This window comes from Myxocyprinus asiaticus, chromosome 36 (assembly GCF_019703515.2).
Source record: "Myxocyprinus asiaticus isolate MX2 ecotype Aquarium Trade chromosome 36, UBuf_Myxa_2, whole genome shotgun sequence".
NCBI classification, from domain to species: Eukaryota; Metazoa; Chordata; class Actinopteri; order Cypriniformes; family Catostomidae; genus Myxocyprinus; species Myxocyprinus asiaticus.
This window is the reverse complement of record NC_059379.1, coordinates 11,965,346-11,979,039: the sequence shown is the minus strand read 5'-3', so window position 1 is coordinate 11,979,039 and position 13,694 is coordinate 11,965,346. Positions and strand designations below refer to the sequence as shown.

General features: G+C 38.4%; 1 protein-coding gene across 10 annotated transcripts; it reads right to left on the bottom strand.

The window, feature by feature from the left end:
* Window positions 1-254: 254 nt before the first annotated feature.
* tdrkh (tudor and KH domain containing) lies at window positions 255-13,558 on the bottom strand. Of its 10 annotated transcripts, none has more exons than XM_051674308.1 (16): window positions 13,435-13,521; window positions 10,865-10,954; window positions 9,304-9,461; window positions 9,021-9,112; window positions 8,661-8,853; window positions 8,538-8,568; window positions 8,429-8,507; window positions 7,918-8,224; window positions 5,926-6,092; window positions 5,660-5,835; window positions 4,956-5,020; window positions 4,713-4,864; window positions 4,347-4,460; window positions 4,209-4,263; window positions 898-985; window positions 255-776 (listed from the first exon to the last, which is right to left on the bottom strand). In XM_051674308.1, the coding sequence occupies exons 2-15, from the start codon at window positions 10,921-10,923 to the stop codon at window positions 930-932; spliced, it is 1,704 nt and encodes a 567-aa protein (XP_051530268.1). In that variant the 5' UTR covers window positions 10,924-10,954; window positions 13,435-13,521; the 3' UTR covers window positions 255-776; window positions 898-929. The 10 variants fall into 10 exon arrangements, with proteins under 10 accessions (XP_051530268.1, XP_051530272.1, XP_051530269.1 ...); XM_051674312.1 differs by adding an exon at window positions 10,710-10,746 and having other exon boundaries at window positions 8,429-8,568; window positions 10,828-10,954; window positions 13,435-13,492; XM_051674309.1 differs by having other exon boundaries at window positions 8,429-8,568; window positions 8,661-8,775; window positions 13,435-13,519.
* Between the last annotated feature and the right edge of the window lie 136 nt (window positions 13,559-13,694).

The following is a 13,694-nucleotide window of genomic DNA, read 5'->3' as shown; positions in this document are numbered from 1 at the left end:
TTCTAGGTTTCCCTCAGTTACATCCTTCATTAGATGTAATGGCAGAGATAAATATCTATGTCCATTTTCAACTGCTTTCAGTCTGTGTAGTTAGTTTTGTACTATGCTTGGTTTCAAGAGCATTTAATATACATCAGCATCAGACCTTTAAATTTCACAAAGCAAATATTAAAATAAACCTTTTTAATTCCAACCGTCTACTTAAGTTTCCTAGATTTGCATAAATAAATAAATAATATTAAAATATATATGGGGTATAATTATCTTTATTTGATTATATATATTTATATTATATAGCATTCAATGAAATAAAACAACATTGACAACAAACTTTGAAACAGGAAATGAGAAACAAAAGTACAAACCGTACAAAAACAACAAAACCATCTCACTTAAAAACAACAGTAACTTTGGTGCTACACTGCAATAACACTGAGGTTTCTAACGAAGTCAATCATAAGTTCCCTGAGCTCTGCTCTTCAACTGTCAGTCAACTCTTCAGACATATGAGGGAATCCAAAAAGGTGCTGCCATAACATTTTAGATACAGGAAATGAGATTAACACAATGAGAACGCAAGTATAACCAGTACAAAAAAAACCTCCAAAGTCTTCCTGACACACAGGCTGTAAATTTTAAGCAAGACAAACTGTGAAAATAATTGTGTATTTAAGCAGTAAATACAGGCAGTTCGAGCAGGTGGCGTAGTCAAGTAAGGCTCTTTCTCAGAGACAGGAGGCATGTGTTAAATGCTAAATGAAGGTAACGACTGGTCTCTGGGGAGGACAGGAGCATGCAGAGAGAGTGACATCATTAGCTCATCAATCATCAAGCAAGATTATGTACATCAAGAAACATATGAGATTATACTGACACATGCTTATCAGTGAAACTCACCAATAAAAGGCATATATGTCTTAGGTCAGTTGTCAGTTGAATTCCTCATCAATAGTATCATCCACGCTTCCAGAAATTGAGGCAACTTCTAAACAAATGGAAGTAAAAGCCAAGTTATATTGGGCATATCGATCATAAAAAAAAAAAGACACAAAACAAGAATACTGTAACTAGATGTGTGGTACTTGCCGCCACCATTCTAGCATGCGGTGAGTGGTTGCCAAGGCATTGCTATGATAAGGTGTTCTTAATGTTTTTTACAGAGTTGCTGTCCAGTGACTAGGATGTTCTGAGTGGTTACTAGGGCCTTGATAGGAGGCTGCTTACAGGTCCAAGGCTCAGGGCTCTCGTTCAATGTACATCTATAGTATTTTCCTTCACCATTATATCGTCTAAGACCAATTGTATAGAAAAGTAACTTCGCACTCTCTTCAACAAGATGCACAGTTTGAGGTATTATTCATGTCTGTAGCACAAATGGTGTCAAGATATGCACCAAAGTTTAAGGACACATCCACACCAATCCCTTTTCATTAGAAAACTTCAATAAGTTTCCTAATGTCATAATTTTCCCCACAGTATACGGTAATCGGAAGTGTTTTCGAAACGCCTCGTTTCTATTGGAGGAAAGGTCTGTTCTAGTATACTTGAGAGGCGTAGTGAAATCAATGCGTTTTCAAATGAAAACGTATTAGTGTGGACGCGCCTAATACTTAAGGCTAGGGTATACTTAGTTTGTCCACGTGCCGTTCCGTCTTGTGCACGGCCGAGCGCTCAGCTTTTTGAAGTATACTCTTGACCACGAGCCCATTTGGACGCATTCGACGACAGAGTGCAAAGACCGTGTGTACTGTGCTGACGAAATTTGCGTTATGCGCACTGTGTACTGGCACGCAGAAAAGCGAAGTACACTTTTGCCTTTAGAGTTAGAGATTTACCGCACAAGCACCACTCACTTCTCTCCCATTGAAGCCAAAACCCCTGTGCAGTGTAAAATGAAACCTCCCAGGTTCTGTATGTCACATGCAGGTGGAACATATTCAATCTAAGACATATTCAATGCAGCAAAGTGGAGTCACTCCCAAAATAAAGGTACCCCTTCAGTGAAAACCAGCCAAAACCCACACTGATTTTAAACAGTACATTTTAATTTCCACATAACTGCTGTCATTATAGATGTTAACCACCACAGTGCTCAAGTGTGCATCACTCAATTTATATGTACGTTGCACCTGTTGTTGATTTGTCATCACCCATGTTGCCCGTTTCACTTTTGAAATCAACGTTCTTTGGTTTCTTAAGAACATGTCCACTTCCTCCAGTTGCATTTCCAGCTTCATTACATTGTGTTTCATCATTTACACTGGGTGAGAATATCACATCACCGTCTAGTGGGTTTGGTTTACCATCTAAATTTTCTTTCTTAGAGGACACACTTCTGTGCTCTTTAGAATGACTGCAAACCAAGTCGATTCCACTGCTGCAACTGTCACTTAAGGTGATAACTTCTACCTGAGCCATTTCAGCATCTTCAACACTGCTTGATAGATCAGAGCTCAGTTCCACAACAGAGTGAGATGAAACGGTGCTCTCGTCCCAAGATTCGGTCATAGAAAAGGATGTCGCAGTGGACGACTGCGGCATGGTCGTGCTTAGAGACGTCTCAGATGAATCCTTAGAGGAAGTGAGGTAATACCACACTCCTCTGATTCCATCACTGCTTTTGCTACTTTCTACACTCTCACTGAAACTGGTGTCTACTGTAGAGGACGAGTCTGCATCTTCTGATTTAGTAGACATTACCTTATGCTTTTTGTTGATGCAATGAGACCCTAAGAATACATCATCATTCAGAGTGAAGGAATCCATGGCTGATGTCCCAGCCTCCATACAAGATGGAGAAGATGTAAATGAAGACGTGATTTCCAGAACTGACATGGTTAATGGTGACACTGGGGTTAAGTTGTTGGACTGGACCGTATTTTCAGAAAGCAGCTGATTCGGTGGGTCTAGAATTGAGGAAGAGGACTCAAGTATGTGGCTGACCAGTTCACTGAGGTTCTGAGATGGAGTAGAGTGGATCAGGGAAGTGGTAGACAGAAGTCCAAAACCAGAGCTTTGGTCCACGTCAGCTCGCTCCACCTCTGAAGAGCTGGTGAGACAGGATGACCATTCCAGCTGCTTTCTTAGCCATGTATTTGTTGAACCTTAACACATGCCATCCAGAGACTGGTTATACACTGTTGAACTGAAATATGTGGAGGAAATAATGGTGGCACACTAACAAGCTTTGTTCAGGCAAGCAGCAAAAACCTATTTTTTGGCTTATCTGTCTTAAATCTGTATAGTTGCTTGTTGTTTCAACAGCCAAAACACACGAAATCCAATTTTTGCAAACCCAATACACATATATAAATATGGGGGGGGGGTGTGTGTCTGGATTAGATTAGTCCAAGTAGTGGAGAGGGAAAAAAGCAACACCTTTACTGTTCACGGTCAAGACATCATCCCACCCCCCCATACTTCACACACACAAATTAACTGGCGAGAACATGAGTTTTTTTTTTTTTTGTCAAATAAAATCTATTATTCTGCCACAATGCAGAACATTTCTGTTTATTACTGTTCATTTTCTCAACATTATTATTAATGTACTTTGAGTTATTAAAATTTGATGTCTTCTTTGTTATACCAGGTCAGGTTTGACTGTGAGCATTGTGACATTATTGCAAAAACTGACACTTCAAAACATAAAAAAATAAAATAAAAATATTTTTTTTTTTAAAAAATGCTACAATTGTTTAAATATATATCCAAATGAATAATGATTCAAAATTTAGAATTACTACACAGCAGGCAGCTGCATAGAATATTGCAGCCATCTACTGGCTATTATTGTCATTACATGATGTTCAAGCCATGTTATTTTTTCACCAAATGGCAGCAATCTGCCCCCAACACATTCTCATATTTTCTTCATGTTTCAACTTATAGAAGTATGGGTTTTCACTGTTTTGAAGCTAAATAAATTAATAAGCTTTCATGCATATTCATTTCTCAATTTCACCATTCATATGTAAATAATCTTAAATGTTTTTTAAAAGTGCATCAATTTTATTGCTTTTACTTCAGGGAAGAAATGCTATCATTTCTTTAAGACAAAAAAAAAGACAAAAAAAAAAAAAAAAAGGTACACCTGTACTGTTTCCGTACAAAAATGACTGTCAACAGTAAAGCAGGCAGCCCTTCTATAACAGATTAGGAAGGTTAAGTTCTTCCACAAGGCTGAGGAACCACCTTGAAAAACATACCTGATAAACTAATGCAGGACATACTCAGTTCTGAGGTTGCTCCCGTCATGTCATCCTGCAAATATCCAAAACAGAGACTCTCTTAGTGCTGCTTTCACCCAAAATAAACTCTTAAACAGAATTCATTTGTTATCTTACCAGCATCTTCTGCAGTGATCTGGACTCATCCCAGTCTTCCCTGAGCCCAAACCCTTCATCCTCACAGCTCACAGCATGACCAAGACGAATCAATTCCTTACCCAGATCCACAGCCTGAGACAGAGTCGAGAGACCAAATCAAAAGATTAAAAATATAAAATGACAGAACAAATAAATAAAAACACTAGAGAAAAAACTAAATACAATTTTGTTGGGTTAAATGGGTAACACAGATCAAGTTGAAATATTCCAAATTGAAATGCTTGAGCTGAAATTCCTTTCCGATATTAAGAAACACTTGTGTCATGCAACATTGCTTTGTTAGAAACTGTTTTTCTTTCCTTTTAGATCATGTTGACCTCTGACCTTTAGCTGGCTGTTGTCATAGAGTTTCACACTGGGCCAGGATGAGATCTCGGAATGAGAATAGCTGTACAGTTTGGCCAGTAATGGTTTCCATTCGGCACAGTACGTCATGCGTTCAAAGTCATCCAGGGCTGCCTCGGTCCAAACCTCTCCTAAAACATTGATAAATAACATCTTTATTTTCATGTGCTGATGGCACCTTTCCATATTTTTACTGCTTAACACTTGAACATCACTCTTTACCTGCAGGACGGACCCCTGCTAGGCTGCACTCAATGGCTTGGAAGGGTAGGCTCAAGAAGTCACTTCTTAACATCACAAAATACAACTGTGCTTATTCAGAGATGGGGCAATGCAATAACAAAGAGCTAAATACATTAGAAGCCCATACAGAAAGTCATACAAAGTAAACTCTGTATAATCTGAAAACCCCAGGTTAGAGTGTATAATCTGAGAAAATGTGAATGTAATGTCTTACATTCACATTTATGTATTTAGAAGACACTTTTATCCAAGGCAAATTAACCAAGCATTCAAGCTATACATTTGATCAGTACATGCGTTCCCAGGGTATCGAAACCATGACCTTTTTGCTAGTGCCATGCGCATGCCAGTTAAAAGGATAGTTCACCCAAAAATGAAAAATGTCATTTATTGCCCTCATGTTGCTCCAAACTCATATGACTTTCTTCCATGGAACACAAAAGACAATGTTAGGCAGTATGTAAGTGTAAGTCACCATTCATTTTCATTGCATTTTTTTCCCCAATACAATGAAAGAGAATGCTGACTGAGGCTAACAATCCTTTTTCCACGGAAGACAAGTTATACAGGTTTGGACCAACATGAGGGTGAGTAAATAATGACAGAGTTTTCATTTTTGAGTTAACTGCTCCTTTGAGTCACATGATGAATACTGTTTTGTTTTCTCTCTGTCTTTTGCAAACCTCATGCTTCGTAAGTGTTCCCGTGGAAGCTCCCCGTTGTCTCCAAAGTCCACGTAATACAAATCCACCAAGTTAGAACCCAGAATACCTAACACTCGAGCACGGTTCCATGTACCATGGTCTCTGTATGAAGCAGCCACTATGTCTCCAACAATAATGGTCTCCACTCTGTGCTCCTGGGGTAGGCAATAAAGAAAGATAATAAACCATTCCTTTTAACAACTCTTGTGCTTCTAAAAGACTCTGACAGGGTCAAACAAACGTACTTGCGAGGCGTCACTGTTGTAGAAACAGCTCATTTCAGCAGTCAGTTTATCCAGCTGTAGAGATCGTACTCCCAGAATCTGGATCCAAAAGTGCTGAGGATTCTCAGAGGCAGACACATACACCTCCAGGTGCTCATCAGGCTGGAAGCTCAGATCTGGGCTTGGAACTTGCGAGACAAAACAGATGGTCTGGTTCGTGTGAAATCTGATCTTGTGCAATTTTCAGAATAGGATTCCGGTGTCCTTTTCAAACTACCTTCTTAAAGGGATAGATCACCCAAAAATGAAAATTCATCATATATTTCTCATGTTGTTGCAAACCTTTATGACCTTTTCTTCAGTGGAACACAAAAGGAGAAATTCTTAAGACTTTCCATGATGCACTTTTCCACACAATGAAAGTATACAATGACCAAGCTCCAAAAAGGCACCATAAAAGCCATCCATACTACTCGTGCACTATATTCCAAGAGTTCTGAAGCCATATGATAGCTTTGTATGAGTTGTGCCCTTCACTGTCACTCTCAATCCTCATTTGTTCATGCACATATTGAAACTTGGCATTAAATGACACGCCGTGGCAGCTTTGATATCAGTGATGCCAAATGCAATTGGTTCCTGCATGCCACATGACCGAAGACGAGGCATCATGTTTTCATTTTTGGAAGGATGAAATGTTATTTGAGAACTATGGTGGTAGGGATGCTTTTACAGAGAATAACAACTTCAATTTTGGCCTGTTCCTCACACAAAGCTATCACATGACTTCAGAAGACTTGGAATACAGTGCATGAGTAATATGGACTATTTTATTTTGCCCTTTTTGGAGCTTTACAGCCTTATGTCACTATACGCAAGAAAGTCACATTTGGATGGAAAAGAGTGAGTAAATGATGAGTTTTCATTCTTGGGATAACTACAGTATTCCTTTAACCTCCTGAGACCAGAGTGTGACTGCTGTGTGCATTTTCCATTTCCCTTTTTGATTTTCTGTAAAGCTGCTTTGGAACAAGGTGTATTGGGAAAAGCATAAATAAAAAAAACTATACAAATAAAAATTATTTGACTTGATTGTTACAATGTTCTTCTACTTTGGCAACAAAATCTCAATGTTCTCTCTGTGCACTGTCAAACAAACAAGTGAGAGCCAGTGTTGAAGCATTTTACAAATCAGAAATTCGCATGTATAATTCTGTTTCACAGTAATGGCCAGCGTCATCCAATCACTACCAACCACGTTAAAAATAAATTATACATTATAAATTATGAATCTAAGTACTGATTACCATTGCCCCATGTCTGCCAACCATGTTGAGTGGTCAAAACATCATCTACAGCCTGAAACTGAACTTTTGGTCTGATGTTAGTGGTGAATGCACTTGGCTGCATAGGAAACCTACAGGATGCTTCATTGCTGCCTAGTGAATGACTTAACCTCCAGTGTGCTGCTGTCTGTCTGCACTAGTCTTAGAACAGTACGACATGCACCTTATTTTAAACTCCATGTAAAGCCTCTGAAAGCAACATTTTTCAGCTTTTGGATGAACCCATTGATTCTCAGTGTGATAATACATAGTAAATATAGGATTTCTAGGGAAAAATAGAGCTAAAGTACACAACTGTGTACATTGTGTTTAACCCAGAGTCTTCTGAACTGAGATCAGTCAGTTTAAATGAAAGAAAATTATGCGTTGCATATAGCGAAGCCAAAATACAGTGTCCACGCATGTGTACGTGTAACGGGAGCCAGCTGGTAGGTAGCTGTGCAGTATGTAAACCTCACTCCCCTGGCCTCAAGAGGCGCACTAGCAACTGACGCTAGAGCCTGTAGCCTTTAACTTCCTCTTTAGCGCACCCGTCTCCCATGCCGGAGATGCCGGTTCAAGTCCCGTTCGGAGCGGGTCGAGCCGGATCGGTAACATACGTGGGGTCGCACGAGGTTAAAACATTGGCTTTGTATAGGTGTGTTTAGTGCATGGATCTGATTCTTACTTTCAAATTTTGAGATCTCCAAAGGTGATACTGGAGAAAGAATCTCCTCCTCCTCTGATTTGAGGGAATTTTCAGCTGTATCAGGGCTGACTGCAAAGCCATTCAACGTAACAAGTCCCTCATGTTGAAGCTTAGTCAGTGGTGAAAGTAAATCTTTGCCATTAGGCTTTAATAATTCATTCTCTAATCTTGGAGCTTTGTCAAATTGCTCCACTTCCAGTGGTTTCCTCTTCTGACGCAGAGCAGAGGACTGACTTATCCGCTTTCGTACAGTTTCATTCTCTATGACCTTCTCCATGATCATCTCCTGTGAAGAAAAACATAAGCAAATATTCTCACGACCACCTGTGACACAAATGAGATAGCTTGATGTCATAATCTCTACCCAGAATCACAAATAGTCTTCCTCATTTGACCAGGAAGAATGAAACTTAAAATCTTTTTATCTCAATTTCATCCCTCAAACTCTCATAGCCTCTCAAGGCAGACTTTGTTCATCAAAACATCCCACCTTAGCACTTTTAATTTCCTTGCGTGTGCCAGTAATTGTGATCTTGCCCTTCTCCTGTATGCTGCGTCCACGATCTCTGGGGCAGTTCACCCTGGCCCCAGAGACTCTGTTAATGAACTTCAAGGTCTCACCACCACGACCTGGTGCAACAAACAATATTTAATAAATCCCCAAGACATTATGTGCAATAATAAGGAGTCCACTTGCGCACTTAAGTAAACAATAGCACTACCTATTATTCGTCCAAATGCCGTCTGAGGCACTTCAATGACATCGTTGATGACCTCACAGTCGGTGGCCAGCTTCTCCAGAGCACACTGCGCCACAAGAATCTGCTCGGGTGAACCCTGGATGAGAAAATTCACCAAGCTCTGCTCTTTAGTGTTCGGTAACATGTTTATTTGGGCGCCAGACTTCTGATTCACCTACACAAACAGAAGAGTGACAGAACTGCAGGTCCTAACCTAGCACAAATCAATCATATACCATGAAGATAATTGAAGTTATTTGTCCCATAGTTGACAAAAAAAACCAGGGAGTAGTGAAAATTCTAGATCAGATCATTAAAACAAAAGACAGAACAAACACTCACTATATCTAGAAAGGCGCTCTGATATCTCGCAATAGATCGGTACACGTCAAGTGGAATAGATATTCTGGACTCCTCTTTACTTTCGCACTGCACTACAGGGTCAAATGATAGAATGAAAAATATTAATCCTAACCTTTCATTGTGTTCAAGATGTAATTCAAAGACTGTTAATATGTAAAAAGCTCTCAACACAGATCACCAATAAATGAACATTTCTTTTGCCTCAGCACATATGACTATGACAATATAAAGTATATCAAGTATAGTAGTTTATGTCGCTTACCACTGCTGCTTCGAATGTGGCGGTAAACAAGGTAGCCCACTGTGGCCCCCACAGAGAGGCCTGCAGCCAAGGCTACTTTCTTCCCTGAACTCAGGCTCTTCCACGGGCCGTCTTGCACCGCAGCCATCACTTGGGTCGCACCAACTGGTAAACTCCACCTAGGGATCCAGCATCAGATGTGTCTTGTAAGTCAATGAACAAACCAATACAAGAACTTCAGTCCACACCATGTATAACCTTACAGTACCATGCAGCAACAATAAAAAGCTGATGACAAACAGCAGAGATGGCTCTTCGGTAGATTGCATTCTACTGGTTGTTTTTCAACCACAAAAACATACATTTTGATGTTGGAACAAGGAAGAAATATGCAGAACTGCATTCAAAAATTGCTTTAGCAAGAAAAAAAAAGCTTTAGATTAGTTAATTATTGCATAAATGCATAAATTAAGGAGAACAAAGATCACATTTCACAAAATACAGGGCCATATTGAGACTTTAGGAATAGTTCACCCAAAAATGAAAATTCTCTCATCATTTACTCACCCTCATGCCATCCAAGATAAGTATGACTTACTTTCTTCTGCAGAACACAAAGATTTTTAGAAGAATATCTCAGCTCTGTAGGTTCGTGCAATGCAAGTGAATGGTGACCAAAACTTTGAAGCTCCAAAAAGCACAAAGGCAGCATAAATGTAATCCATACTGAAGTGATTTAATTGGTCTTGGGTGAGAACAGACAAAAACTCCCTTTTCACTGTACATCTTGCCATTGCAGTCTCGAGGCTCCATCATGATTTCAAGATGGATTACACTTCCTAGTGCTTGACACACTAGGTGCTAGATGGCACACAAGCTTGAAATCATGATCGCCAAGGAGCCTGCTGATGTCAAGATTTATAGTGAAAGTGGAACTATATTTTGGTCTGTTCCCACTTAAAACCGATTGGATCGCTTCAGAAGACATGAATTAAAGCACTAGAGTCTTATGGATTCCTTTTATGCTGCCTTTATGTGCTTTTTGGAGCTTCAAAGATTCAGTCATCATTCACTTATGACCTACAGAGCTGAAATATTTTTCTAAAAATCTCGGTTTGTGTTCTGCATTAGAAAGTTACACACATCTGGGATGGCATGAGGGTGAGTAAATGACGAGAGAATTTTCTTTTTTGGGTGAACTATTCCTTTAATGCCCCAATAATTGAGAGGAGAACAGCAAAGCTTGAACCTTCCAGAAATATATAAATCTCTCAAAACCACAGCACTATTAAAAATACCATCCTGGTTTTATTTAATTAGATATAAAGTTCAAGCACAATGCAAAGCATCTGACTGTGAAGTTGTTGCAATAGCAGCATGACAAAATTAAAATCTCCCAGACTCAATGAAACTTTAAATCAAATTACCAATTTGCATGAGGTATTTCTGCAACAACTTTACCAGCTGAAGGACAAAATAGAACTTCAGCTGAGTTAAATGGCATTGATGCATAAAGCTGCTGAACATCATGTTGCAGTCACTCACACAAAACAGAAGTCACACCATGCAGAATGATTCTCACTGTGAAAACAGGGCGTTGTAGTTCAGAAATATTCGGGGTTTAGGGAGGTCCACGTCCATCTTGGACCCTAAAACCACCCGTTATGCCTCTCTTTAGCAAGAGGAACAGGTAATAAAGTGAAATATGATTAAACACTGGCTGAATGCATGGTCCATACAGCATGAGAGGAGCTCCTCTATGTCTTGGGGTAACTATAAGAAGGCCCAAATCAGACTTTCTATCTCTTTAATTCACTGTAGTCTTTTTGCAAACCTCACTGTGGTCTTGGAAAAAAAAAAAAAAAAAAAAAGATCAACTTCATGACGTGAACATACTACAGTACAGTACATTTTTGTGTAATGTATGGCACAGTTAATCTAATTTTGTTGGCTAGACCTCAACTCACATATAGCTGTAGTTTGTTTCAGGTCATTCCTGTTGTGCAGAACATATGGAACATCGTAGCCTAACTTTTAAAAACTTATGAATATACTTGGTGTAATTTAAAGAGATCTTTTTTATAAAAGGGTATACTGGGCTTTTAGAATGCTTTGGTCAAGCTCTGACTCACACACTTTTTCCAATTATAATAACGCTTAAAGAAATATTCTGGATTCGACACAAGTTAAGGTCAATCGACAGAATTTGTGGCAAAATGTTTACCACAGAAAATTATTTCGACTTGTCCATCCTTTTCTTTAAAAAAAAAAAAAAAAAAAAAAAAAAAGTGCAAAAATCTGGGTTACTAAGAGGTACTTACAATGGAAGTGAATGGGGCCTGTTTTTGGAGGGTTTGAAACCGGAAATATGAAACTTAGATTTTTAAAAAAGCACAAATCTATTATTCTGTTAAAACGTGTATTATTTTAGCTGTAAAGTTATTTAAATTGTCATTTTTACTGCCTTTTAGGGTTTACTGCGTTACATCATGGCAACAAAGTTGTACGGTACAAAGGCTCCATTGATTTGATTTTCTCTCAAAACACTAAATAGCATCAAAAACTATCAGAGGACTTTCCTAAACACCTGTTTGTCACTATGCACTGCTTTCTGATCCATGAGTTCAATGCATGTCATATCTAAAGGTTGATTTTAATTTGATCTAATTTTAATATTTGTATTATATATGTAGCCAATGAAAAACCCTGAAATTAACATTTATTTTGAGACAAAATACTCTTAACATTTTCATGATTATATCAAACCTTTTTCAATAACTGCCTAAAAAGTGAAAGGATAGTATTTGGGGTAAAAATCCCCCCTGTTGCAGGAGCTGAAGGCCCCTATTAAACACATTGTTTTTTTGTTTTTAAAGTGGGGCGAATAGATTTGTAATTAAAAAAGTTCAACGTGGGCTCACATTGACTCATCTAATCATAAGAGTTTAGTTTGTTTATTGAATACTTGAGATGTAATAAAATGCCAAATGTGTTTGAAATTAACAGGAAATGTTAAACCCTTTTCTGAAGTAGTTATTCTGAGTAAGTATCATCTTAATTTGTTGCTCAAAAAAAAAAAAGCAAAAAAAAAAGCATCTTGCTTTTGCATTAGTTGACAAATTCTCTCACTATGACTACTGCCCCTATATCTACACAATATCACTTTAAACCCCCCAGGGGCCTTTTACCCCAAGTGAGGGAAACCTCTTATTTTAATTTTTTTAAAGAACAGTCGAATTTTATTTTATTTTTTTGGTAATCATCATTATGCCACAAAATGCTTAATTTGTATTGAAACTGAATATTCCTTCAAGGATGGACATAAAAAGCTAAGGTTAGCCATTGCTCATGGAGGGACAGGGTTTGCTTCCATAAGGGTGTCAAATATGTTAATATAATTAATTTCAATATTATATATATATATATATATATATATATATATATATATATATATATATTTTTTTTTTGTCCATCTTTTAAAATTTTGATACAGATTTTTGTAATTTTATCAAACAGGATGGAATGTTTTGGAGTGAGACAAACCAACTAATGCCACAAAACATCCCTTAATTCATTAAAATCCATTACTAAAACATGGCAACATCGACACAAACCAAAACTGGTAAATTTTTTACTTGTGGAGAAACTAATAAAAACTAAAAGTGATTTATTCCCCCCCACTATATTATTTTTTATCTATTATTATACTACTTTTATCCACTATATTTAGACATGGGGATATTTAAGCGTACTTCGTCTAAGAAATTGCGCTTTTATTGTATTGTTATCAGATACATGCATATAAAAACAAGACCTGTTGTGCGTGAACATCCTGCACGAGAATCTAATGCGCGTGCAGTTGTTAATAAAGCGTCTGCGGCGCGTGAAGGATGTGAAAGAGGGTGTGGTATATTTCACCCCTTTTACAATATGTCTTGTTTTCTTTTCATTAATGTTTTAACAGCCACACAACTGACACAGGCTTGTTTCGCCTGGTTTTGCATTCGTAACACAGCCAATACAGCAGATCGTTTGAGTTTTTACCATTACATCTTTCCCAGACGCCTCCCGCACATGAACTAGGGCAAGACAATACACAAAACAGGCAATACAACATATTAACCTCTAAAATTGTATAAAATACGAACGCACCCACGAAGCGAGTCCTTCAAATGATCCTTTTGACACCAGCCAGCTGCTCCCCCGGTGCTGCTGTGGTTTATTCTGTAGTACGCACTACGCAGCACGCGCAGTTAAATTCTCAACAATGATTGGCCACCATCCCCGTATGTCAACCACTAGTTCCTGACTAGATCCAATCAGCAACTCTGATGCTGCATTTCTTGGAACCCCACAAGGTGAAATATGATCTTAATTGCGAACTACGCCCCCTGCTGGTGGATGAGCATTTT